Here is a 26,639-nt window from a genome sequence, read left to right on the forward strand (position 1 = left end):
AGTGGGTGAAGATTTTTTTTTCCCCAAGGGCAAACTGTTGGTAGAAAAGTTGTTAGTTACAAAATAGAACCAAAGCTCTGGGTCCCTTGTATTTAGCAAAGCAAATTAATAATATCCTCCTTGGTTTATAATAGGTGTGATCTTTCCTGTTTTTGGAACGGAAACCTTTGTGAAAAGTTTTTACAGTCACTGCTGAGCCACTGCAGGGTTGTTACTTTCCCTTTTTGCCAGCACCGACATTGGCCTTAGCAGTTCCCTCTATCCTGACTGTCCTAATTCTACTCTTGCACGTGCCACCATCGCCTGGCAAGCTTTTTGAGTTCTTTTTTTTAAAGCGTAATCCAAGGAATCCTAAAACATGCCAGAGATATGTCTTGCCACCACCAAAATGGGTTTTAAATTCAAATTTCAATTCAAATAACAAGATGACATTTGGTGTGACAGTATGTACATTTTGGCTATTTCTCTCTGTGTGTGTTTCTCTGTCTTTTTCCCTAATAGATTTTTTAAAAAAATTATTGAAAAAATTTCATATAATTTATTTTAGTCGTGTTTTCCTCCCCCTTCCAGATCCTTCCCACCATACACCCAATTTTGTGCTCTTCTTTAAAAATAAAACAAGCCAGGCGATGGTGAGGCAAGAGCTTGTCTCTGTGAGTTCGAGGCCAACCTGGTCTACAGCATGAGTTTCAGGACAGCCAGGGCTGCACAGAGAAACCCTGTTTTAAAGAAGCAAAATATAAAAAGAAAGACATGGAAACAAAAGGGAAAGAAGCTGGAGAGCTGGCTCAGCAGTTTAAAACCCTGACTGCTGGACCTGGGTTCAATTCCCAGCACCCACATGGCAGCTCACAACTGTAACCTCAAGATCTAACACCCTTACACAGATATACATGCAGACAAAGCACCCATATGCATAAAATAAAAATAAATAAAAAAAAGAAACAAAAGTAAAGCAAGAAACACCAAAAAGCTACAAAAGTGAACATCAAAATCAAGCAAAAGACTAAGACAAAAAAAAGTGCTTAATGGAAAACAAAATGAAAAGCCCGTAAAAATACACTCGAGTTGGTGTTGTATCAACTCCCTGTTCCTGGGCATAGGACCTGCATTTGAATGTGATTGATATACCCAATGGGACTCAGTTAAAGAGAACTGACTTGCCTATGCCAGCAGGTAGCCATTGCAGATAGCTTTATTAAGGGTGGGACTTTCTGTCACTCCCCGTCGGGCTCCTGTCTGGCTTGAAGCTGTGCAGTTCCTGTGCATGCTGTCACAGTCACTGGGTTCTGATGTGCATCAGTCCCATTGCGCTATTGTGCATAGAAGATGTGGTTTCCCTAGAGCCAGCCATCACCTGTGGCTCTCGCAGTCTTTCTGATCCTTGAGGGGAGCATTTGATGAGGACCCCCATTTAGGACTGGGTGCTTCAAAGTCTCTCACTCTCTGCACATGGTCTTGGTGTTAGTTCCCATACACTGCAAGAAGATTCTCTGATGTGGCCTGGGCAAGGCACTAATCTATAGCTATAGCAGTATGTAATTAAAAGCCTTTTTATTGCAATGTTCCTTTAGTAGAGCAGCAGCAGCAGCAGCAGCAGCAGAATAAGTGCTAGCTGCCTAACCTAGGCCCGTGACCTACCTAGTCAGGTTCCTGGCCACTTTAGCGATGTCAGGTATGGGTTCCATCTCATGGAGTGGGCCTTAAATCTACTTTAAAAAGTGGCTGGTTACTTCCATTTGTGCCACTGTTGCACTAGTATATCTTGCACGCAGGTCACTATTGTAGGCAACACTGTTTGTAGCTGGGGAATAATGATGATTACCTTTCTTCTCTGATAGCATGCAGAATCCCTTCCAGTTCCATACCATAAATACTAGTCAGTAGGAGTAAAGCTTTTAGTTAGACACCAACTTGACTTCTCTGTGTTCTGTAACAGTAGTGTTGTCTTCAGCAATGGGGACTTACCATTAGGATGTGGAAGTAACCAATAGGCTTGGCAGCAGCCTTTGATCTTTAGAGGGCTCCATGGGATCCCTTTGGCCAACCACTCAACAAGATGTAACCCATCCCTGCCACTGGAGGATTTTCTTGGTGGCATAAGATGTCCAGCTGGCCTGGGTGATGGTGGCTAGCACGTCTTTAATCCCAGCACTCAGGAGGCAGAGGTAGGCAGATCTCTGTGAGTTCAAGGCCAGCCTGGTCTACAGAGCTAGTTCCAGGACAGGCTCCAAAGCTACAGAAAAACCCTGTCTTTCTTGAAAAACCTTTAAAAAAAAGTCTGGTTGGAACACCAACTTTTGGGGACACCATTTAGATTTCTTTCATATATGTATATATTTTAGGAAACTTCTACAGTAGGTTTTCATATGGTTGTTTATTTATTTAGGTTGGCCTGCCAAACAAGTGCGTACCCGTCTTTGACTACTAGCCCTCAAAGAGCATTCGTTCCTGTAGAGCTGCCAAAGTGGGGGATACTAGGTAATAATAGCCATTTTAATTACAAATAACCAGGTATGCATAACTGTAGGGGAAATGTGTTACAGTTGTAGTGTTGCAGAAATACCCTGGCTTATCAGGAAGCCAGGATATACTTAGAGCCTCAGTAGGACAGCTCTGGAGGCTGGAGCCACAATAGGACAGCTCAGCCCTGGAGGAAAGGTGTCCTAACTATCAGGAAACCAGGCTACCTTAAGCTGAGGTGTGGTGGGGGATGGTCTCCCCTCAGGATCTTCTCCTGGAGAGCCGCTACAGCTGAGTTTTGCTCTGTTCCCTTAAGGGAAAGTCCTAGAAGAGCTATCTGTCTCTTCTCTGGCCCAAGATGTTTCTTCTTCTGCTAACACTCTGCTGACAGGGATGCCCCTGCAGAAATGTAGCAATCTCCTCCAGCTTCTTGAAAAGTTACCTTTTGCTGCCTGGCCTTGCTCAGCTCCGGCTTAAGGAGCATCCTAGTAAGGGTCTTCTGTTGTGCTCCGCCTTGCTGAGACCCTCTAGGGAGCATCTCAGCAAGTTCAGCTCAGTCCTCTAAGTGATGTCCCAGCCAGGTTCTTCTAGTCTGCACCAGCGAATGAAGGTCATCACCCAAGACTCCGGAGAAAGAGATTTATTTGAGAAGGAGTCCAGGAGAGCAGTTGCCCCTGCCAGGGAGGGATTAATGGCAGCCTTTAACTGAAGGGGCCCTGAGGCTTATATAGAGCTTCTTAGGGGCAGAGTTTTTCCAAGGAAAAGGAGGACTGGTTAGTTTTTTCCTGTTCAGGGATTGGTCAGTGTAGTTGTTCAGGGGCAGAGATGGATGGCTCTGACTTTATGACCAATTTGTTTCTTTCACTGGTCCTTTTTAGCTTTTTTACTCTAGTCTTAGAATCAGGGTATATATTTCTTTCACTGGCTCTGATTCTAGGGACAAAGTGTGTTTCTTTGACACTAGTTTCAGAGTCAGGGTACATTTTTTTAGTCCTGGGTTCAGGGATAAAGATGTTTCTTTCACTGGCCCAGGTATCAGATGGAGGGGGGGGGCGTTTCTTTCACTGGCTCTGGACTCAGAGTCAGGGCACTCAGTGATTGGTTGGTTTCCTGATCCAGTTGTCCCTTTTACCCTACAATAACCTCCTGCAGAGGACTGTGAGAAGGATGCCTGAGAGCCATTAACACTGAAGAGTCACCTTAGTTGCTGTCTGCTGGTGTCGGATCTGCTTCAGGAGACATTAAAGGAGAAAGAGGGTTAACAAAACCACCCCACCAATTAATGCATATGTGAGCATCCGGGAGGGATCCAATAGCCTTTTCATATTATGCCAAACACTTTTTTAAAAATGAAAAGTCAAGCTGGGTAGTGGTGGTGCATGCCTTTAATCCCAGCACTTGGGAGGCAGAGACAGGTGAATCTTTGTGAGTTCAAGGCCAAACTGGTCTACAAGAGCTAGTGCCAGGACAGTTTCCAAAGCTACAGAGAAACCCTGTCTCGAAAAAAAAAATAATAATAGTCAGAGGCCATAACCTCACCCTTAATAAATCAATGTGTTAGGGGGGCAGTGACGGGCAAGAAAGGGGAAACATTACCCATCCTGGGTTATTCCCTCCTTGGTGGAAGCAGGCTGATCCATGGCTGGATGGACATCTCTTACCGGAGTCCATATTAGCGTTGTGGCAGTCTGAGGAAAAACACAAGCATACCCTCTCCCACGGTTAGCAGGGAGGTTGGAGGCTGCCTTGGAGGGAGACAGGCTCTCTCCATCTCACCAGGGGCAGGGAGTGGTCCTTGGTAGAGATGCCCAGTGCTTGTAAGCTGGACTGAGCCCCTTGTCATCAAAACTGAAGAAGCTCTTATGGAAAAGAACCTCTGTACACGCCAGATGAGGATCTCTCCTAGTCTCTGGTGAGACTGCCCTGGCCAACAGCTCCTGAAGAACTCTGTTGGTCTCTCCACAATGGCTTGTGCCTGTGGATTGTAGGGGATGCCAGTGGTATGGGAAATCTTCCAAGAGCCTAGAAAGTCATTGAATTGTTGAGAGGAATAAGCAGGACCATACATTGCATACACTTACAAATAATTAAAAATAGGGTAAATATGTTAAAATGTAATAATATTTTATTGAGTATATATGTCACATCTATTATTATCTATCATCTATCATCTGTTTATGTATCTATCCATTGATCTATTTTTATCATCTATCTACCTATCTTTCTATCATCTTCTTTCATCTATATATCTATTTTTCTATCAATCTATTTATTTTACCTATCAGTCTGTTAATATATACTTAGCCAAAGAAAGGTACTGAAGAGTCAAAAGGGAAAAATAGAATTTTGGGGTGATAACAGAGTTTTGACAAAAATAGTCCCTAGATTTTTTTGTTTTCTTCTGTCCCACACCAGGTCGCCCTTCTGATATGAGACAGAAACTCTGAATTCTTTTTCTCACATGCTTGGGTTTAGAGAAGGAGAGAGCCATACTCCCAAGCCAGCTTTGATTTTTAACTGAATTGGGACTACACCTTTTCTGAGAAGTAGAGAGAGATAGATGTCTAGGTAGTGAGATCTAATATGTGACAGGTACCCGTGCTCATCCCTCTGAGTTTTTATTGGAATCTGACAAGGCCAGTGTGATGTGAGGGACAGGAGTGAGTGGAGGCAGGGACTGCATGGAAGGGTATCTTTATTAGACGTGTAGAGAGGCCTGCTAAGAGCTTGTTTTTCGGCAAATGGTTGTCAATTAGTTTGATGTTGTTTCTAAAATGATAGTATCTGATAAACCATTCAGTCCAGGGATGTCCAGGAGATTAGTCAGTCCTGTCCAGTTAATCCCAAGGAGGAAGACTAAAGACATGTCACCCATCAAGGGCTCCCGGGTCACCCACATTGTCCCATCGATCTGAATACTTCACACACCAGCTCCACAAGAATATCGCTTGATCTCCAAATCAATCTTACAATCTCCTGCAAAACTAGTCTGAAGGCCCAGAGGAATTTGTCTTCTGTTTACATTTTCAGTATAAGCCTTAACACCGTTGACTCTAAGGGGCTGCTGACCCACGTTCACATTTGCTCCCTGCACAGCTGGTTCTTGGTTTCTCGAAAGACCTTCTCTATGAATTGACAAATAAAGGCCCCACGTGCTTTCCCATATTATTTAGCCGTTCTACTCGTTCAGTGTCTGGAAAATGAACCCAGGTGGTCAGACTGCAGGTGCACCCTCAGGCGCACAGCCTGCTCCTTGTCCTCCAACAGCGCTAGCACACAGCACAGGCGGCTGGCCTTGGCGTTGTGGCTCCTGCGGCACCAGGTGAGAAACCCAAGCGCCAGCAGCACTGAAGATCAGCCCCGGGTAGCCGAGGGCATACACTGACAGGAGCAGCATGAGGCTGTGGAGAGTCAAAGGGGATCAGGAACTGTGAGGACACCCCGGAGCAGCCAGCTGCAGTGGGCCAGTCCCAAGCTCCCACCGCTCGGGCCCCACAGAAGCAGCAGGCATTCCTGACTGCTCTGGTGGGCTCGGACGCTTGGGGTGGCACAGGCCTCAGGCCTTGGGACTCCAGCTTTACCAGAGAAATGCTGCCATTCCCGGACAGGCTGCCGAAGCCCAAGGCGGGCCCCCGGCTGCCCTCCATGCCTTACTGGCATGTCTGCTGGGTCAGCTGCGCAGGGCCAGACCTATTGGGACCACCTGGAAGGACAGAAGCCGCGGAAGAAGCAGGCGGCTCAGAGGACAGGTACACAGTCCAGCAGAGGTCCGACAGGGGCCCACAGCCTTCACTGCGGCCTAGTTGCACACCAGGCTAAGGAAGCCTAGGAGTGTCACCAACTCCTGAGGCTCAGACAGACCCCAGTCAAGCAGGAAGCTCACACCAGTGACAGCTCACACCTCAGGCCTGGCCAGCAGGGCCTCCAGGCACTCATCTCCCAGGCCGCCCCACAGCTCACTCTCCCTGTCATCCCACAGATGACAGATCAATATTACAGCCACAACGAAAAAAAAAAAGCTGACCAAGCGAGCTCAAACCCTGTTAGCAGTCCCTGTTCCGGGGCCAGACATCCTCCCCGGCACCCAGGCGTTCTGATCCATTGGCAGCTGACATTTCATTCTCGTCTCTCATTGGCTAGGCACGATCAGGACCTCTGACAGCGCCTGTTACTAAGTAATCAGGAAACACCGCTTGGTCGCTCCTTATTGGACCCTTTGACAGCTCCAGGCAGTCTCCAGGCTAGCTCCTTTTGGCCTGGCAGGCCTTAACTTCCTACAATGATGAAACAAGCATTCTGAGCTAAACTGAGGGACATGTCGGCTCCAGAGACTTTAACACCCGCTTTCACTTTTGATACTAGGACTGGCTTTGCCCTCAACGGTGACTTTTCGTCCATGAGAATGAATTTGGCTACAACAGGGTGACAGATGGGCTTCATGGTCCATATAGCTTTCAAGGAATAAGAAGCCCCAAAACGCACACCCCAGGGAGATATGGAAAACAGAAGCCGTTGGCTGCTGAGGGGTCCCTACCTCAACTTAGCCCCCACCCTGAGCATCTCCCCTCAGATTCCATCCCAGACCTTCACCTGATCGCCAGGGCTGCCTTTGACTCTTGACAAATAGAGCTTAGACAGTCCTACCTATCTAGCAATATAGTTCATCGTATCCAGAAAAAAAATTTCAAGACAGGGTTTCTCTGTGTTAACAGCCCTAACTATCTTGAAACTCAAGTAGACCAGGCTGACCTTGAACTCATAGAGATCCACCTGTCGCACCTGCCTCCTGAGTGATGGGATTAAAGGTGTGCACCACCACCACCTGGCAATCCTTCTTTCCTTCCTTCCTTCCTTCCTTCCTTCCTTCCTTCCTTCCTTCCTTCCTTTTTCTAGTTTTTCGAGGCAGGGTTTCTCTGTGTGACAGCCCTGGCTGTCCAGTAACTCACTCTGTAGACCAGGCTGGCCTCAAACTCACAGAGATCCATCTGCCTCAGTCTCCCGAGTGCTGGGATTAAAGGCATGTGCCACCACGCCTGGCTGCAATTTTTTTTTTAATTAAAAAAATAAAGTGTGATTGGAGTAAAGGTGAGGGTCTGGTGACTCCACCCTCTTCCGTAGGGAATGTCAGCAGGCTCAGTCTTGAGGGTCTCTTACAGATAGTCACTGCTGTTTTGAGGAAGCACTGATTATGGTAAAGCAATCAGGAGAGGGCCGGTTCCCACCAAACTCCAGTAGCTGCACCACAAAAGCGGGAAGGAGAAAGCTAGGGGCAGTGACCACAGTGTCTATGACATCAGTGGTCAGCAAAGCATGACTCCCTCGTGGGTCAAACCAGCTCATCAGCATGAGACCTGAGAGGAAGGTTGCTTATATAGGCCGCCTTCTGTATATTTTGTTTTTCAAGACAGGGTTTCTCTGTGCAGCCCTGGCTGTCCTGGGACTCTCTCTGAAGACTAGTCTGGGTTTGCACTCATCTGCCTGCCTCTGCCTCCTAAGTGCTGGAATTAAAGGTGTTCGCTACCACCAACCACGCAGTTTTTATAGGGTTGAAAATAAGGAGTATGAAAAGTTATGAAGTCAAATAAATAGATATTGGAATCTAGTCATGTTTACTCATGTATATGCAGTCTATGTTGCTTTGGGGCAAGAACAGTAGAGTACAGCCACAGTGGAGACCATATGACATGCAAAGCCTGAACTAGGTGCTGTAGCTTTGGATGTGGGATGTAAAAGCCTTCGTCCCTGGCAAGGCACTACTGACGGGGTGGAAACAGTAAGAAATAAGGCCTAGGGGCTGGAGAGATGGCTCAGTGGCATTTGTCTTTTGCTTTCTGGTTATGAAGTGATCCATTTCGCTTTGCCATGTGCTTCTACCGCGGTGTGCTGTCTTGTTTCAGGCCCCAAAGTGACAGGCCAACCAAGTTGACTATCTCAGCCTGTTACAACCATGGAAAAGCTGATGAATGTTTTAGTCATCACCTGAACGTTTGGCACAAGGGCTCTGAGCTCGGGTGGTCAGGCCATTATTCTGTGCATCAAAACTCTAGGACAACGCCTTTATTCCTGGCATTTAGGCAGTGGATTCAGGTGAATTCAAGCCCAGCCTGTCCACATAATAAGAGAATTCCAGTCCAACTGGGACTACCCTGTCCCAAAACAAAACCAAACAAAAAAAAGCTCTAGGGTATATTCACATCTTCAGAAGAATGAACTCTCTAGGTCCAAGACTCTAGGGTAACATGGTCAGCCCAGTCTCTGCTATGCTCAGGTCCATGCTGTGGAAGTTAGAGTCAGCCACATAGCGCGAGGTAAACAGCTTTTCTGGCAGGAACTGGGAATGTCCTCTGCTCTCAGCACCAGACAGCTTGCATCACCAGCCAGGAGGTGCCACATTTCAGGGGCCCAGGTCCTGGAGTCAGAGCCTCCAGGGATGAAGGGCAGGTGGGCATTAGCAGAACCAAGAGGGGACAACTGTTGCCTGAGCAAAATGTTCACAGGTTGGTAAGTGTCCTGCCTCAGGACTGTCCCCTCCGCCACCTCACCCACTGCCCACCAATGACATAAAATTATGACGTTCCCTAAATGTAATTGTATTCTGGAATGTGCTTTTCTCACTGAATGTATCGCACGCAGATGTAACTCTAACTCAGCAGAGATCTGAATTAAGAATTGCATAGGCTGGGCGGTGGTGGCACACACCTTTAATCCTAGCGATTGGGAGGCAGAAACAGGTGGATCTCGGAGTTCGAGGCCAGTTCAGTCTACAAAGTGACAATCAGAGTTAAATAGAGAAATTCTTTGTTGGAAAAACAAACCAAAGGTGAATTGCACCATCTGTACACATGCTGTACTTCCATGTATGCAGGCAAACACGCATACATCCTTAAGATAAACTGCATGCAGTCCATAGATAGGATGGTGCTAAGCTTTGAACCTTTGACACCCGCAGAGTCGTGTTCTGGAGTTTGAGAGCTAGCTGACAGGTTGGGGCAAGTAACTGGCTCGTGAGGACTTTAACCAAATTGTGGATTTCCTTAAAATCATTTTTTAATATTAGAATATAAATAAATAGACTTAGTTGTGGCATTTTCAAGCATATATATCATTATTCTTTATTCTTTTTTATTCATGTTCTTGTGTGCACACACGTGGGTGCCTGTGGAAGTCACAAAAAGATGTCAGATCCCATGGAGAAGTCACATTTGGTTGTCAGTGGCTGTGAATTGCCTAACCTGGGTTCTTTGGACCCACACCTTGGTTCTTCTCTGAACTGTTATCTAGCCCCGTTATGCTGCTCTGACTCACCCCACTCCTCCCTATCCTCCTCCCCCTTCTGTTCTCATATAAATTTCATTTCCTGATTCCATTCCATTTCTGTCTTCACATTTTACACTCACACACCTGTCATAAGGTCAGAGGATAACTTGAAGAAGTCCGTTCCTTCCTTCCACCATGTTTCCCAGCAACGGAACTCTGGGGTCATCGCTTGGTGGTAAGTAAGCACCTTTACCTGCAGAGCCACCTCACAGCCCTAAAAGCACGTATCATTTGCATTTCCCTGAGGGATGAGGGAAGTGAACATTTTCTCAAGTATCTATTGGCTTCCTTTGAGTACCATCTATTCAGTTAGCCTATTTTTTGGAATACCTCATAGAACCTAGCTATTAATTCATCATGAGATGTGTGTGCAGCTGGAAAGACTTCTCACTCTGTGGGCTGTGCAGTTTCCTTGACTATACAGCTTTCTATTAATCTGATCTCACCCTGTAGCTAAGGCTGGCTTTGAACACGTGATAATCCTGTTGCTTCTGTTTCCTGTGTACTAAGACTAAAGGTATGGGCCACTGTTCCGGGTTTGACCTATGTTGACTTTTTTACTTTTAAATGTGTGAGTGTTTTGCCTGCAAGTATGTCTGTGCCTGGAGCCCTCAGAGACCAGGTGTCGGGTGCCAGGGAACTAAAGTTACAGTTGGTTGTGGCCTGGGTGTTCTTAGGAAGAGCAGCCATCACTCCAGTCCCCTCGACTTATTATATTTTTTGAAACAGTCTCACTAGGTAATCTTGGCTGGCCTGGAACTCACTCTATTAGACCAGGCTATCCTCAAACTCAGATCGGCTTGCCTCTGTCTCCAAGCACTGAGAATAAAGGTCTGTACCAACCTGACATCTTTAACTTTTTTTTTTTTTTTTTTGAGACAGTTTCTCTGTGTTACCCTGACTGTCCTGGAATTTACTCTGTAGACCAGGCTGGCTGGCCTTGAATTCAGAGACTCTTCTGCCTCTGCCTCCCAAGTACTAGGATTGAAAAGGGCTTGCACCACTATCGCCCAGCACTTTAATTTTTTTTATATAAAAAATAGGTTCTTTTGGAGTGGTGGTGGCACACACCTTTAATCCTAGCACTTTGGAGGCAGAGGCAGGTAGATCTCTGTGAGTTCAAGGTCAGCCTGGTTTACAAAATGAGTTTCAGGACAGCCAGAGCTGTTACATAGAAAAACCCTGTCTTGAAAAACAAAAAGCAAACAAACAAAAAATAAAGATTATTTTCTCATATAATATACCGATTATAGCTGTTGAGTGGTAGTGGAGCATGCCTTTAATACCAGCATACGGAAGGTAAAGGCAGGTGGATCTCTATAAATTCGAGGCCAGCTGGGTCAAGAGAGAGAGAAAGAGAGAGAGATCCCAACACCACATGGAGAAACCCTGTCTTTAAAAAAAAAAAACAAATCCAGGCGGTGGTGGTAAAGACTTTAATCCCAGCACTTGGGGACAGAGACAGGCAAATGTCTGTGAGTTCGAGGCCAGCCTGGTAGCCTGGTCTATAGAGCTATTTCCATCCAGGACAGACTCCAAAGCAAAGAGAAACCCTGTCTCCAAAACAAACAAACAAACAACAACAAAATAGCAACAAACAAAAACCCAACCAACCAAGGCTTCTAAGAGATAACAACCAAACCTAACAAAATAAAACCTAGTAAAATGAAGCACGAGCTTCCATACCACAGTTGGTCACGGCCGCCCAACAGAGGAGAAGAGCCCCAAGAGCAGGCAAGGTTAGACTTGCATTACTGCCTCTCCTGGAACTTGTTATGTAGACCAGGCTGTCCTCGAACCTGTGGCAATTCTCCTGACTCAGTCCCTTAAGTGCATGTACCAACACGCCCAGCTAACTTGGTGTTTTGGCTTCACAATGTTGGCTAGCAACTATTTTTTACTCTCAATACAGTATTCAAAAAAACTTGAAATAGCCGGGCGGTGGTGGCGCACGCCTTTAATCCCAGCACTCGGGAGGCAGAGGCAGGCGGATCTCTGTGAGTTCGAGACCAACCTCGTCTACAAGAGCTAGTTCCAGGACAGGCTCCAAAACCACAGAGAAACCCTGTCTCGAAAAACCAAAAAAAAAAAAAAAAAATTGAATATTTAAGACTTCATTATAAAATATACTTTGGGCTACATATTTTTTCTGAATTTAAGATAGGCTAGGCTAAGCATGTTTCATAGACAAACTGGATTAAATTCATTTTTGGCTCATGGTATTTTAAAATAACATTTGGCAAATTGAAAGAAATCAGACTATATGGTTTCGGATTGTGTATGGGCGTTTGGCCTGTATGTTTGTGTACCACATCCATGCGCAGCACCTGCAGATTCCCCAGACTGGAGTTACAGATGGCTGTGAGCGCCATGGGGTGCTGTGCACTGAACTCCTGGGTCTCTGGAAGAACAGCCAGTGCTTTTAACTACTGAGCCATTGCTCCTGCACTGTTTTAGTTTTATGTTTCGTCTACATGTGTGTGCACCCCAGGTAAGCCTGGTTTTGCCTGTGGAGGTCAGAAGGGGGGTCAGATTCCCTAGAACGTTGAGTTGTGCATAGTCATATACAACCCTCCCCTCCCCCAACACAAATATACAAAGAAAATATACACAAATATACAAAGAAAACCAAGCAAAGGACAGAGACAAAAATCAAGACCCAGGCTGAAGGGCAGAGGGAGACAGTACCCTCTGAGAATGGGCCCGGACCCAAGGGTGAGCTGCAACCTGGGCCAGGGGCAGCCGCTCTGAAGGGTTGTGCTTGAGCAGCTTAGAGATGAGGTCCTTAGCACCCTCAGGAACAGACGGGGGGAACTTCAGGTCCACCTGCAGGCCAGGAAGGCAGAAAGGTTCTGTCTGTGTTACTCTGGCTACTCATTCTATCAAGAGAGTTGTGCATACCCCACCCCCAGGATAACCCACAAAGGATGGCTACAGGGGGCGGGGGAGCCATTTTCCTTTGGGAGGTTGCTGGTACTCATGCAGGCAGCAGCACTAGCTGGTCTAGGGGGCTATAAAAAAAAGACATGAAGGTGGGTGGGGCATGTGTTGGGAAAGGAGCTGGGGGCGGGGCTTGGAGAAGGGTGGGGGAGTTGTGTGTGTGTGTGTGTGTGTGTGTGTGTGTGTGTGTGTGTGTATGTGTGTCTGTGGAGCGGGGGGGGGGGGGGGGGGGCTACAGTGGATACAATCAAGGAACATTGTATACCTGTATGAAGTTTTCAGGGCATAAATAAGTACTCACAAACAGGGAGCCTTTGCAGAGTCCTATAAATCCACGGGGCCCACCCCAGACCCTGGCTGCCACAGTACACAGAGTCCATGAGGTATCCCACCTTGACAATCCGACGGTATGTCTCACTGTGGTTAGCAGTCTCAAAGGGAGGGTTTCCCACCAGCAGTTCATAGCAGAGCACCCCAATGCACCATAGGTCGACCATTTCGTTATGCATGCGCCCCTCAATCATCTCTGGGGGCAGGTAGTCCAGGGTGCCACACATGGTCTTCCTCCTGGTGGGATGAGGAAAGTGGGTAGGGTACCAGAAATTAGTAGGCAATCCAGAGACCCCAAGATGCACTGGGGTGGGGTGTCCATCTAAATCAGACAGTGCCTGGAGTAGGATATGGTAATGGTATAAATCAGAGTGTCCAAAATAGGCAAACATGGCTCCAGCATGGCCACACTAATGCAATATCTTATTTTTATTTTTTTTTAGTTTTTCTTTATTTTATTTTTTTGAGACAGTTTCTCTGTGTAGCCATGGCTATCCTGGAACTCACTCTGTAGACCAGACTGGCTTCCATCTCAGAGATCTGCCTGCCTCTGCCTCCCGAGTGCTGGGATTAAACGTGTGCACCTCCACTATCCGGCTATTTTAATCTCAATAAATAAAAAAATAAAACAATCAGAGATGAGGACAATGCTCATTTCAAAGAAAAACAACAGAAAATATCTCTAACACCCAGCAAGCACATGCTACTTAAATCAGATCACGTTTTCACTGTGCAACACCACGGAGCATTAGACACGATGCAGTCACCAGATACTGTGATATACACCTCTAATCCCAATGCGTGGTAAATTTTTTGTTTTGTTTATCCTGAGCTAGGGTCTCTTTATAACATAGGTTTGGCTGGCCAGGAACTCACTAGGTAGAAGAGACCAGCCTCGACCTCAGAGATTTCCACCTCCTTAGGGCTGGATTGAAAGGCATGAGCCACCTGGCTTATCCCAGCATTTAGGTGGCTGAGATAATTGTCAGTCTGAGGCCAGTTTGGGCTCCCAGGTAAAATCCTGTCTAAGAACTGGGAAGGTGTTGGGGGGGGGAGCTCAGTAGTTAAGAGCACTGACTGCAGGACCCAAATTCAATTCCCAGCACCCACATGGCAACTCAGAGCTGTCTATTACTCCAAGATCTGACACTCTCACACCACACAGACATACAGGCAGACAAAACACAAAAGCACAAAAGTCATCAAAAAATGCTTATTAAAGCTGGGCAGTGGTGGCACACACTTTAATCCCATCACTCGGGAGGCAGAGGCACGCGGATCTCTGTGAGTTCCAGACCAGCCTGGTCTACAGAGCTAGTTCCAGGACAGGCTCCAAAGCCACAGAGAAACCCTGTCTTGAAAAACCAATAAATAAATAAATAAATAAAATAAAATAAAATTGAGTTCCAGGATAGCCAGGGTTAGAGAGAAACCCTGTCTCAAAAAAAAAAAAAAAAAACAAAAAAAAAAACCAACAACGACAAAACGTTAAAACACTGAGAAGAGGTGTTGAGGGGTGTGGCTCACTGAGAGCATTTGCCTAGCACAGGCAACACCCTGGGTTCCATCCTCAATACCGCAAACACACAAAACCAAATAAAATGTGCCATGGGTAACCAGGCAGCATGTGCCCGTGATGCCAGACACTCATTTGGACAGCCTGGGCAGCACAGCGAGGCCATATTTCCTTAGTGAACAGGGTTGGCAGGGGTAGACTTGACAGAGTGACACAAGCCTAATCTTACTGTGTTTGGAGGTAAAAGCAAGGATGGTGAACTTTGGCTACACAGAGTCTGAAGTCATTTACATAGGACCCTGTCTCAGTTCTAATCAGTCACTGTGGGAGTTTTCACAATGATGTGGTGGGAGAGGGCCCAATATTTAATAGAAAAGGTTAGAAAATTCAGGGCATGAATCATAGCATCACCTATTTCTGTAAAGATATCGCTACGTCAAGCCAGGCGGTGGTGGCATGCACCTTTAATCCCAGCACTCGGGAGGCAGAGGCAGGCGGATCTCTGAGTTCGAGGCCAGCCTGGTCTACAAGAGCTAGTTCCAGGAGAGGTTCCAAAGCTACAGAGAAACCTTGTCTCGAAAACAAAAACAAAACAAAGCAAAAAAAAAAACAAAAAACCAAAAAAAACCCAAAAAACCAAAACCCCAAAAATATCACTATGTCTATATTGCAGGGAGACAAACTCCATCCTGAGAAACGATATTTTTTTTTTTTTTTTTTTTTTTTTTTTTGCTTTTTCGAGACAGGGTTTCTCTGTGGCTTTGGAGCCTGTCCTGGAACTAGCTCTTGTAGACCAGGCTGGCCTCGAACTCAGAGATCCGCCTGCCTCTGCCTCCCGAGTGCTGGAATTAAAGGCGTGCGCCACCATCGCCCGGCTGAAACGAGATATTTTTATTTTGTTTTTTGAAACAGTGTTTCTCTGTGCAACGGTCCTGGCTATCCTGAAACTAGCTCTGTAGACCAGGCTCACTCAGACCTGCCTGCCAGTCTCCTAAGTGTTGGGATTAAAGGCCTGCGCCACCACCAACCAGTTATAGAAGAGTTTTATACAGAATGTCACAGCCGCACACCAGGGACAGTCCCCTAGCCCCACCATACCTCAGGGAGGGGGCATGCACAGACCAGCCGAAGTCCGCAATCTTCAGCTCCCCCTGGAGACCTAACAGCAGGTTCTCAGGTTTTATGTCTCTGTGAATGACCTTCTTCTTGTGGCAGTACATCAGGGCATCCGACAGCTCCTCCATGATCTGAGAGGGTCCACAACAGAAGGTCAATAGGCCTTCACTTCCGCCAACAGCCCCAGCCTCACAGCCCACACTGGGTCCTGACCGTGGCTGTCCGCTGCTCGTCGAAAGTTCGGTTCTTCTGTAGTTCCTTGTAGAGCTCCCCACGCGGGGCATATTCCAGTATCAAATAGATCCTCCGCCGGTCGTAGAAGTAGTTGTAGAGCTGAAGAATGTTGGGATGTCTGGGGCAAAGAAAGAGGAAGCTTCGGCTGGCGTTTAGGAGACAGAGGGCAGAGACCGAGATTGGGGTGGGAGTGGTAAGGAGGAGCTGGGCAGGTGGGCCCATTGTATCAGACAGGGTTGGGATTGCAGAAAGAGGAACGTGACGCCATTAGGTTGCAGAGGGGCCGGGGTCGGGGCGAGTAGCATACTTCAGATGCGCCTGGATTTCGATCTCTCGGCGCAGCTGGTGCTCCACTCCCTCCTTCTCGATCTGAGACTTGAAGAGGATCTTGAGCGCCACAATGAACTGGCTTTTCTTCTCCCGGGCCAAATACACATTTCCAAATTTGCCTTTGCCCAGAGGACGCCCAATCTCAAAGTCGTCAATAGTGAGGGTCCGCCTGATTAAAAAAAGTGGGGGGAAGGCGCTAGCTCAGTGCATGGCTGGCTTAGATCCTCAAGGTGTTTGATTCCTCGCTCCTCGATCAGCTGCACGTTTCTCCATCCCTAACCCCTTAACTTTGCCATTCCAGCCCCACCAACCACTGTTCAAGCTCCCCTACCTGCTCTGGGGTACTTACAAGGCAGTGGGGCCCCGACTGACATTTTCAGACAACTTCTGGCCAGGGGCGGCTAAAGGAGAGAGCAGGCGTGTTGAGTTCCACCTCTGGCATTCTTACCTTATACCCTCTCTGAGGTTCCAGTCCCCTTGGACCAGTTCTCCCCACTGTCCCAGGTACCTGTGCACTGGCCACTGGTCCGGTTCATGAGAGCAAGTGTAGATGTCACAGCAGGTTCCTTCCGCAGCACTCTCTGGGGCAGGGTGTTCAGGCCCGAATAAGACTGAGGAGCAAAGGGTGGCTCTGAGGGTGTCCTTGTCCCTGAGGCCTAGCTGGAAGCAGCATTTCAGCTACCCATCATCCACTCACAGTTCAAAGAGCAACAGAGACACACTGTCATTTGGCTGGCTGCCTAGCCCCAAAGTTCTGCCCTTGCTCCATAAGAAAGGGGAAATTAAGAAACAGCTCGAGAGCCCCGTGTGCTGGCACACATCTGTAACCCCAGCCCTTAGGAGTTCAAGACAATCCGCAACAGTCAGTTCAAGGCCAGTGTGAGCTAAATAAGACCTTGCTTTAACATCACCCACCCCCCAAACAAAATAACAAAAACGGAAAAGAGCAAAGTAAACGAATGAATGAAAAAAAACCACCCAGGGCTGGAGAGATGGCTCAGTGGTTAAGAGCATTGCCTGCTCTTCCAAAGGTCCTGAGTTCAATTCCCGGCAACCACATGGTGGCTCACAACCATCTGTGATGAGGTCTGATGCCCTCTTCTGACCTGCAGGCATACACGCAGACAGAATATTGTATACATAATAAATAAATATTAAAAAATAAAACTCAAGACAAGGGGAAAAAAGATCGACTCTGACATCTAACAATTCCCCTGGTCCTGGCCCACACAACCTTCTCAAGCATGGCACTGTCCAGATAGTTCTACACACAACCCATTCATCCAGGCTGCTGTAAGAGCCTGAGCTCACCAAGTTGTAACATCAGTATTTACAGTAACAGACCAGCGGTACTGAGGGACACAGATGGCCTTGGCCACCTCTCCCCTTTCCACTTCTCTGAGTAACAAAGGATTTCTTCTGGGAGTGACCAGGGTAAATGTAACAGTGTGTCTCATTCAGACTCCGCAGTAGGGAGAGGAAGCCGGGACAAGGAAACAGATGGACTGTCCAGGATACCCAGGTCCCACTGACAGGGAACAGCCTGTGAAGGGTTCTTCATTGTGGGGGGAGCACAGGGTCCCATTATTTTGCCAAGCTCACTACAGGTGTGCTCTATTACAGATGTGAAGGCGCCAGTGTGCCTACAAACCTCCTCCAGTGATCAGTATAGACTGGTCTATGTATTCATTCATTCACACACACACACACACACACACACACACACACACACACACACACACACACACACCATTTCAAATCTATTTGCATCCTTAGTCCCAACCACTCGTTAAGATCAATTCCAGGGCTGGAGTGTAGCTCAATGGTACATCAAAACTCAAGGCTCTGGGTTTGATATCCAGCCTCACAAATAAGTATCAGACAGACCTGGACCTTTTTTAAACATTAGCTTTCTATTCTACAGTCTAACTTCTGCGGAGCTAGTTTTTTCAGCCTGGAGGGTGGGACTCACGGTCCGAAAGCACAGTGCTGCTGCTTGCTCAGCCAAGCTATTATTTGTAGGTGACAAAGATCTCGGCTCTACAGAAGCCCTCAGATTCAGGTTGGCAGCATATGACACGAAAAGGCTGCAAGGGGTCGACTGGGCTCTGCAGGCAACCTTTCAGGGAACGCGGCCGAAGTGCAGGGCGGAGGGCCAGCAGCAGTGCCCTCCACCCATCTCCAAGGACTCGCCTTCCGGGGGAGGTGGGCGAGGAATGTGGCCAGGACCTTACCTTCAGCGAGCTGTAGGGCCAGGGGTAGGCGTTCTCCTTCTGAGCCATTCTCCAGGAAAAGCCGGAGGAGAGCTGGGCAGAGAGGGCAACAGCGGTGAGAGAGGGAAGGTGAGGAGGCGGATCTGCGGGGAGGGCGAGCCTGGGCGGGCGGAAGGAAGTGCCCAGTAAGTTGCAGGCCGAAGTCGGGGCGCATCCCCGCGCTCCCTCTGCACTGCTCTCCGCACCCCCTGCGCCTCCTCTGCACCCCTCCCTCTGAGCGACCCGGCTGGCACATGGCCAGTCCCACGGAGCCCGACCCCGTGGATCACCTGCGCTCTCGGGAACCCACGGCTCAGCTGCCTTCCTCTTGGCTGGGCGCTTGCACGTTCGAGAAGCTGTCCCGCAGCTCCGTGACTCCGACACGTTCAAATTACCCGCTCTGAGTCCATTGGCTGAGCTGCCATGCAAGCCCACTGTCATTGGCTAAGCCTCTGGTGACGTAACTCATTGAGATGCAAAAAAAGGTGCGGGTTAAGAGGCTTGCTTCTCTATCTTGAGGCTGTGTCCCAAGGTTCTCACACTTTTGTTTTCTCGTTCATAAAAAAATTAAATATTTAAAGTGAACGGTGGTGGCTCCCGCCTTTCCCAGCACTCGGGAGGCAGAGACAGGCAGATCTCTCTCTCTCTCTCTCTCTCTCTCTCTCTCTCTCTCTCTCTCTCTCTCTCTCTCTCTCTCTCTCTCTGTGTGTGTGTGTAAAACTTCTTTGTTCTTTTAGATGGAGAGCTTATTATGCCGCCACTGCTTAAACTGTCGGTTTACCTCGGGAGGGAGAGACAGGTGGATCTCTGTGAGTTCGAGGCCAGCCTGGTTTACAAAGCGAGTTCCAGGACAGCCAAGGCTAAACAGAGAAACCCCGTCTGGGGGTGGAGGGGACGACAACAAAAAAACAAACAAAATGTCTGGTTCTCAGGAGAATTTAAATGCTGCCCTTAATATACTCTTTGTATATACAATCCTCCTTAAGTATCCTTGGTGTATTGTCTTTAGAACAACCTATGATATCCAAACCCGGACTACTCAGGTCCGTTCTAGAAACAGGCATAATATTGTATACGACATAGTTTTTGCATTAAGTTTGTAATTCTTTCGGGCTCATTGGCTAATCTCTAGATCACCTAACTATCAAATACTACGGCAATACTGTGAAACAGTAGTAAGCTGTCTCCGAGGAAATATGACGCAGGGAGGAAAAGTCAATACAGATGCAATCGATTAGACGAGATGCGTGGTTAGACAGACAGGGAGGAAAAGTCAATACAGATGCAATCGATTAGATGAGATGCGTGGTTAGACAGGCAGGCAGACTGTTTGTTGGGTCCATGGTTGTATTTCTGGGTTCTCTATTCTCCTTGTCTGTTTTGTATCTGGGTTTTGTTTGAGACAGGTGGCTCTGTTTAGCTTTCTGCCGCTGATCTTTCTGTGCTGGTTCTCCGAGGGCTGTGGTGTTTGAAGACTGTTTTAAAAACCAGCGTGTTCTCCATTCCTTGGCTAGGCACACTCCAAATCCACTCTCCTGCAGATCTTCTGTTTGTGTGTCCTTGTTGTTTCGTTCTTAAAAATCCTTTAGCGTTTCTAGTTCTAGCATCAGGTTTGGAATTCCAGCACTCTGGAGCCGAGGCAGGAGGATTGCCAGGAGTTCCAGGCTACAGTTTGAGCCATTTACTCAAACAAGTAAACAAATTCTGTAAATTAGCAGTTCCCACTGAGTTAGCTCTTGATTTTCATCCCATCTCTGAGTAAAGGTAAATGCAGATTCTTCTGGCCAAGTAACATTGAGGGTGGTCACGAGGGACTTTACCTGGTTTTCCTGCTAAGGGCTGACACTTCACACACCTGGGAAGGAGCAGAACTATTTTGGGGGCTCCAAAGTTTGGGCATATGCAACTTCCGCAACAGACTGTGTGTCCCTGTCTTAGTACATGTGACAAAGTGACCGATCTGGCACAAGACAGGACAAGGCCCAGGAGGGAGTGCGGTGAAGGGGGCAAGATTCTAGTTGGCTTGGCATCTGTTGGGTGGGCAGCATTCTGAGGCCCAAATTCCTCACTGGGAAACCCTCCTGCACAGACAAAGTGTAGCTGCTGGAGCAAAGAAGTATCAGGATGTGAAACTGTCTATCTATCTGGGAAGACAAGGTGTGTGTGTGTGTGTGTGTGTGTGTGTGTGTGTGTGTGTGTGTGTGTGCAGGTATGTGTGTATGGATGCATATGTGTATATATGTGTGTGTATGTCCATGTATGTGTGTGTGGTACGGGGAGGTGGGTTGGGCCAGAAGAGTTTGCTAGCTTGGGATTTTTCTTTCACTTCTTTCTTTTGTTCTGCTTTTTTTTCCCTTTTAAAAAACAAACTGAAGGTGGTAAAATGTCCATGGTTCCAGGACCTTAGGGGAAGTATGGAGGGAAGTATCGTTTTTATGCAATAGTCTGTGTTCTAGACAAAGTTCATCAGAGACGGGAAAACTACTTTAAAAAATGTGGACTTAGCCGGGCGGTGGTGGTCCACGCCTTTAATCCCAGCACTCGGGAGGCAGAGGCAGGTGGATCTCTGTGAGTTCGAGACCAGCCTGGTCTACAAGAGCTAGTTCCAGGACAGGCTCCAAAACCACAGAGAAACCCTGTCTCGAAAAAAAAAATGTGGACTTACCCATGGTGTCTCATTCACTCCTGTAATCCCAACACTTTGGAGGCAGAGGCAGGAGAATCACTGTAAGTAGAAGCCAATTTGGTTTGCACAATAAGTTCCAAGACTGGTTACGAAATAATAAAATCAAAATAGAAAAACAAAAATTGGACTTAAATTTTATTTTATTTTTGACTTTTCAAGGTTTTGATAGTCAAATGCTACGTCTGATTCATTTCAACTCCTTCACTGCCAAACCTGGGGGACGGGGTACTGACGGCTTCCTTCTTGTCTGTGATGACCAGGGTGCACAGATACCGGCTGCAGCGAACCTTGAACTTCCCGTTATCCTTATTCTTCTTCATCTTGACGGACGCCTTCGGCATCCTCCGCCAGAGTGTGAACAGAAAGTCTTGATTTCCTCACTTTTCTGAGAAATGGCGACGGGCGCTCTGCGCTGGCAGCCGCACCAAAAAAAAAAAAAAACACAGCAACGAGACTTAAATTTTCGATAAGGCAGCAACCGTTGGGGGCGGGGGGAGATGCTTGAAAAAGTTTCATAGCCCCTAGAGCCCTTTAAAAACAGCTAAGGGTTTTGTTTTGTTTTTTGTTTTTGTTTTTGTTTTTGTTTTTTTTTGTTTTTTTTTTTGTTTTTTTTTTTTTTTGGTTTTTCGAGACAGGGTTTCTCTGCGGCTTTGGAGCCTGTCCTGGAACTAGCTCTGTAGACCAGGATGGTCTCGAACTCACAGAGATCCGCTTGCCTCTGCCTCCCGAGTGCTGGCAGCTAAGGTTTTTTAACAGTACTGAAATTCTAGAATTCACGTCCTAGATCTTATCTAGTCAAGGCAAGGAAAGGTTAGGCCGGTGAAGCAGAGCTTGGGAGTCGCAGAGGGCAGGACGAGAGTTCTAGACCAGCCCTAGGGCTCCCAGGCCAGCCTGGGCTACAGGAGCCCACACGGAAAAAGCAAACCCCAACAACCGTGCCAAACCCCAAATCAACAAACCAATAAACAAGCAAGAAGGGCGACGCCGGTGGCAACATTTTAAATAGTAAGAAAAAGTGCAGATAATGAGATGGCCAAATCTCCAACTTCAGAAAAATTGCTTAATACTTTACATGATTGTCATAAAACTTTAGGTTGTCGCTCTAAATATAAAGAATATAAAATTATATTTTTCATACAGATGTTGAGCACAAATAGCGGGGCAAAATTGTGGACCCCACCAGTAGACATAAATTAAGAAGTCCAAAGCGAAAAAAAGTGGTTTGAGATAAATACAGTCTGGAACTAGCTCTTGTAGACCAGGTAGCATCGAATTCACAGAGATTCGCCAGCCTCTGCCTGCCGAGTGCTGGATTAAGGGCATGTGCCACCCCTCGCCCAGCTATTATAGTTTTTAAAGTGATTAATTATTCCTACAATTTATCCTATAAAAGGAACATTTATTACCATAAATACATTTTCTTAGCAAGAGTTGGATGGGGACTGCTAATTAACAATTACTGTTAGGATATCTAAATGTTTAAAACTAGAGGAATGAATATTTCAACAGAAAACTGAAAAGGTGTAATGATTAGGGCCCGATTACTAAAGTGACATACATAACTAGAAAATTAGGACACTTGATGACCCCGACGTGATTTGAACACGCAACCTTCTGATCTGGAGTCAGACGCGCTACCGTTGCGCCACGAGGCCTCCGTGGTGCCCTTGGTTGACGGGTGTCGTGAACTGATGCTTCACCGCAGTGAGCACGGAACGTGTGCACGGAGTGTGTCGTCCGTCTCTTTAGGCTCGGTCTCGGGCTTTGCTCGCACGGTCCTCGGACCGAGGAAGGCTCGTGTTCACGTGGAAATGACCGCGGTTGAACGATGAGATGTGCTTTGGTACGTTTGGCAGAAATGCAGATTCTTTAGTCTTGGACTACACTAAACTCACTCAGAGAAGCTACTTAAACGTTTGGAACGTTCCCCCCCCCCCCCAGGGATGATGTCATTATGGTGTCACTGATTCCAAACAGAGTTTTAGATTTAATTCCAGCTGTGCTCATGACAAAAACCAAAGCAGAACAAAGTCCGTCTCATTTAGTTTCTTTAAATCTTGTTTTTCTTACTCGTACTTTTGATATAATCATACAGTTTAACACAGTAGCGCCGAAAGGGTACGCGAGAAAATAAATATAAATAGGATCGAAGCAGCGATGCTTAACATCTGCGTTGGTGGTATAGTGGTGAGCATAGCTGCCTTCCAAGCAGTTGACCCGGGTTCGATTCCCGGCCAACGCAGTTCCTAGTTTTTTTTTTCCCCTTTGCTGTCCAGAAAAACCTTTATCTCCAAGGTCTTGGTGTCCACGCTTGTCACTCCTTGTCACTCCGGCCCCCAGGTTCCTGCAACATGCGTCCTATACTTTCTCCCTGTGTGCACCCTGTGTGGAAACACTGACACTGCTCGGGTTGCGGGGCAAATCCAGACCCAGATGCCTGGGGAGAGCCAAAGCAAAGGTTGAATCAGCCTCTACATTCTTTGAGATTTTAACCAGTAGAACTCAGGCTGCGAATACTAGAATTACAATGGGGATTGGAAATATAACTACTGAGTGAGCATTAAGGGAAGTAAGTAATTGTAGTTGGGATAAAAAGTGAAAGTATCATCCCTTCTAGGCACAGTAAGGTTGATATAAGGTGGGACCGAAATATTGGTGTTCCTAGGAATGAGAAGATAAAGGCTAGGGTAATATTAAAAACTGCAGATATCATTTTGGTAATTATGATGAAGATCATAATCTAATGAATGGGAATCATTAATTTTAATTAAACTGATTACCAATTGTTCTGTTCATTCTAGACTTTTGGGATCATTCATAGGCGAGGCCTAGCGCTAAAACAGTGATTAGAATAAATGCAATTAGGGCTGTGGAATTTAGGTTGGAGATTGTAAGGCTCGTGGTAGGGGGAGCAGTAGGGCAATCTCTAAGTCAAATAATAAAAATGCAATTGCTACTAGGAAAAATTTTATAGAGAATGGAGTTTATCGGGTCAAACCCGATTCATAAGGGTTTGCTTTTTCTGTATATAAATTTAGATGAGGCAGTCAGAAGGCTACTGAAATTAAAATTATAGATAAGGTGATGCTAATTAATAGAACGAATAGTATGTTAATTACTTTCTTCTAAGATAATTCTAGAGCTAACTGGTTGGAAGTCAGATGTACTGGTTGTACTAAGAAAGTAAGCTCCTCTTCAATAGACAGAGACGTACAGGAAAAGTCAGACTACATCTACGCCGTGTCAGTATCAGGCTGCTGCTTCAAAGCCAAAGTGGTGTTTGGATGTGAAATGGAATTTTAGTTGTCGAAAGAGGTAGATAGGAAGAAAAGTAGATCCAATGGTTACGTGTAGGCCATGGAAGCTTGTTGCTGTTTAAAGTAAGTTGATCCACAGATTCCGTCTGAGATGGAGGATGGGGTTTCGAAATATTCTGAGGCTTGTAGGAAAGTAAAGTAAACTCCGAGTAGGAGTGTAATTAGCAGGGCTTGATTTATATTACTACGTTCGCCCTCTATCCAGGCCGTGGTGAGCTCATGTAACTGAGACTCCTGATTCCAGAGGGCTAATGGTTGAGCAGAGGGACTTCTAGAGGGTGTAGTGGAACAAAACCTGTTGGCGGTCAACAACCTCCTAGGTCGTGTGTACGTACTAGGCTTGAGTGGTAAAAGGCTCAGAAAAAGCCTGCGAGAAAGAATACTTCGGATATGATAAATAGGGTTATTCTGTAGCGTAATCCCTTTTGGACAATAGGTGAACGAAAACTTTAAAATATCCCTTCTCGGATAATATCACGTCAATGGCATATTGTAAGCATATTTGCTATTAATTCTAGAGATAGCAGGGTAAATGAGTTGCAGTGGAATCATATTACGAAGCCAGAAGTCAAGTAAGCAAATCCCTCAATTTAAGCAACGAATGGCAGTGCGCAGTGTTTACTGGGATTGCTGAACAAAAAGATGTCTTGCTTCTCCCCGTCGGGGAATCGAACCCCGGTCTCCCGCGTGACAGGCGGGGATACTCACCACTATACTAACGAGGAGTGAGCTGAGACGGCCTTACTCCGGACCCCTGATCTGGGTTCTAGGCTGAGGCTGCTCTGCGGTCTATTCCCCCAGCCACCCAGAGTGCTAATTAGAAATCCACGGCCGCAATCAACAGCATCGGAAAGTGAGTCAGAAAGGCCGGAGACAGTAGGAGTGATCGAGAGGCACGGATGGTCTCCGGGGCTGGCGAAACCCGAGCTCTGACAATTCGTGGCTCTAAGAGGACCCAGAATATCTCCGGCCTCTCATCACCTGTCACCTGTCACCCACAATAACAAGATGGATGTTTGTAAAACTGATACCAGCCTCCAGCGTCCAAGGAGAGGTCCCTAGCAGGAAAGAAGAGAGCAAAAGTCGAGCGACCTGCCTAAAACTGGAGGGTGTTCCGAACGTCAGCTCGGATTGTGCTAGTTAGAGCCCACAGGCTGCTCGGTGACACGAACAAAAGTGCAAAGACAGGGCTCGTCCGGGATTTGAACCCGGGACCTCTCGCACCCGAAGCGAGAATCATACCCCTAGACCAACGAGCCGGCGTGCGACGAGCCCTGTGGACGCCCATAGAGGTCGTGTGCCTTGTGCTCCCATCTGGGCGACAGCCGGCCTAGGAGGAGGGTGGCTCGGAGACCGCCAAACCCTCCGGAGCAGGGGCCAAGGACCTCCGCCGGCTCGCGAGCTCCCAGGAAGTGGCGTTGAGGAAGTGGGAGGTGCAGGCTCGCTGTCCCCGCGCCTCCGTGCTGGGCGCTTTCCTTACTACTCGTGCGGTTCCTAACCCTGAGGTCTCCGCCTTCCTCGCCCTGCCTGGAGTCCTCCGGCCCAGACTTGAGCTTTGACGTTAATCCGTGGACCGGCTTGGCTTGGCTTGGCTTGGAGCCGTGCTGGGGACCGCGTCCTGGACTCCCTGGGTACGTTAGCCGTCCTGCAGCAACTTAGGACGGGGCTACCGTAGTCCACCGTTTAGCCACGCGACCCGTCCAGCAACGCCCAGCTAGAAGTCCCAGAGACCCAAAGACTCCCTCGGGGGCGCTGCCAGCCCCGTGTCCTGGGCTCCCAGCTCGAAGCGTCCGAGTCCCGCCCACCCTCCTGTCTAGCTTTCTCATTCTGTCCCAGGGTAACAGAAACGTGGGCAAAACCCGGGAACTGAGTCTTTATTCAGAGAAGACAATGAATTAACATCCTGAAGGGTCTGTTTCACATCTCGTTAGCCAGTGGATTACCTAGGGAGGAGAAACAAAGGCAGGGTTGAACTTCGCCTCTGTAGCCAGCCGCGCCGCTGAGATTCGTGGTGTTGGCGTTTTTCTCCTTGTCATTCGGTCTCCTTTCTCTCACTGGTAGAGGAAGGGTTCACAGACTCCAAGGCCACGGCGTTATGCATTCCTTTTAGCTCCCTACAAAACGAAATGCAAATGTGC

The 26,639-nt window shown here is 47.3% G+C and overlaps 1 protein-coding gene and 4 non-coding genes across 6 annotated transcripts; 1 reads left to right on the forward strand and 4 right to left on the reverse strand.

Moving 5' to 3' along the window:
* Positions 1–9,557: 9,557 nt before the first annotated feature.
* Positions 9,558–18,958, reverse strand: Aurkb (aurora kinase B). Of its 2 annotated transcripts, none has more exons than XM_075992080.1 (9): positions 18,789–18,958; positions 18,481–18,552; positions 16,755–16,857; positions 16,596–16,647; positions 16,224–16,415; positions 15,896–16,034; positions 15,665–15,813; positions 13,113–13,287; positions 9,558–12,606 (listed from the first exon to the last, which is right to left on the reverse strand). In XM_075992080.1, exons 2-9 carry the CDS (start codon positions 18,526–18,528, stop codon positions 12,433–12,435), a joined length of 1,032 nt encoding a protein of 343 aa, XP_075848195.1. In that variant the 5' UTR covers positions 18,529–18,552; positions 18,789–18,958; the 3' UTR covers positions 9,558–12,432. The 2 variants fall into 2 exon arrangements, with proteins under 2 accessions (XP_075848195.1, XP_075848194.1); XM_075992079.1 differs by having other exon boundaries at positions 9,559–12,606; positions 18,481–18,619; positions 18,789–18,957.
* Positions 18,959–22,767: 3,809 nt separating this feature from the next.
* Positions 22,768–22,839, reverse strand: Trnaw-cca (transfer RNA tryptophan (anticodon CCA)). Its single transcript has one exon. It is a non-coding gene; the product is annotated as a tRNA-Trp (tRNA).
* A 515-nt stretch (positions 22,840–23,354) lies between these two features.
* Trnag-ucc (transfer RNA glycine (anticodon UCC)) lies at positions 23,355–23,426 on the forward strand. The gene has a single exon. It is a non-coding gene; the product is annotated as a tRNA-Gly (tRNA).
* A 1,728-nt stretch (positions 23,427–25,154) lies between these two features.
* Trnad-guc (transfer RNA aspartic acid (anticodon GUC)) lies at positions 25,155–25,226 on the reverse strand. Its single transcript has one exon. It is a non-coding gene; the product is annotated as a tRNA-Asp (tRNA).
* Positions 25,227–25,688: 462 nt separating this feature from the next.
* Positions 25,689–25,760, reverse strand: Trnap-cgg (transfer RNA proline (anticodon CGG)). The gene has a single exon. It is a non-coding gene; the product is annotated as a tRNA-Pro (tRNA).
* Positions 25,761–26,639: the final 879 nt, after the last annotated feature.

The sequence above is a fragment of the Microtus pennsylvanicus genome, chromosome 11, assembly GCF_037038515.1.
Source record: "Microtus pennsylvanicus isolate mMicPen1 chromosome 11, mMicPen1.hap1, whole genome shotgun sequence".
Taxonomy (NCBI): domain Eukaryota; kingdom Metazoa; phylum Chordata; class Mammalia; order Rodentia; family Cricetidae; genus Microtus; species Microtus pennsylvanicus.

Coding starts and splice junctions, on each gene's coding strand:
- Aurkb (XM_075992080.1), bottom strand. CDS start 18,528: ATGGCTCAGAAGGAGAACGCCTACCCCTGGCCCTACAGCTCGCTGAAG. Junction 16,858..18,480: donor GGCCCTACAGCTCGCTGAAG/GTAAGGTCCTGG, acceptor TTTGCTCCTCAG/TCTTATTCGGGCCTGAACAC. Junction 16,416..16,595: donor AGTCGGGGCCCCACTGCCTT/GTAAGTACCCCA, acceptor TTTTTTAATCAG/GCGGACCCTCACTATTGACG.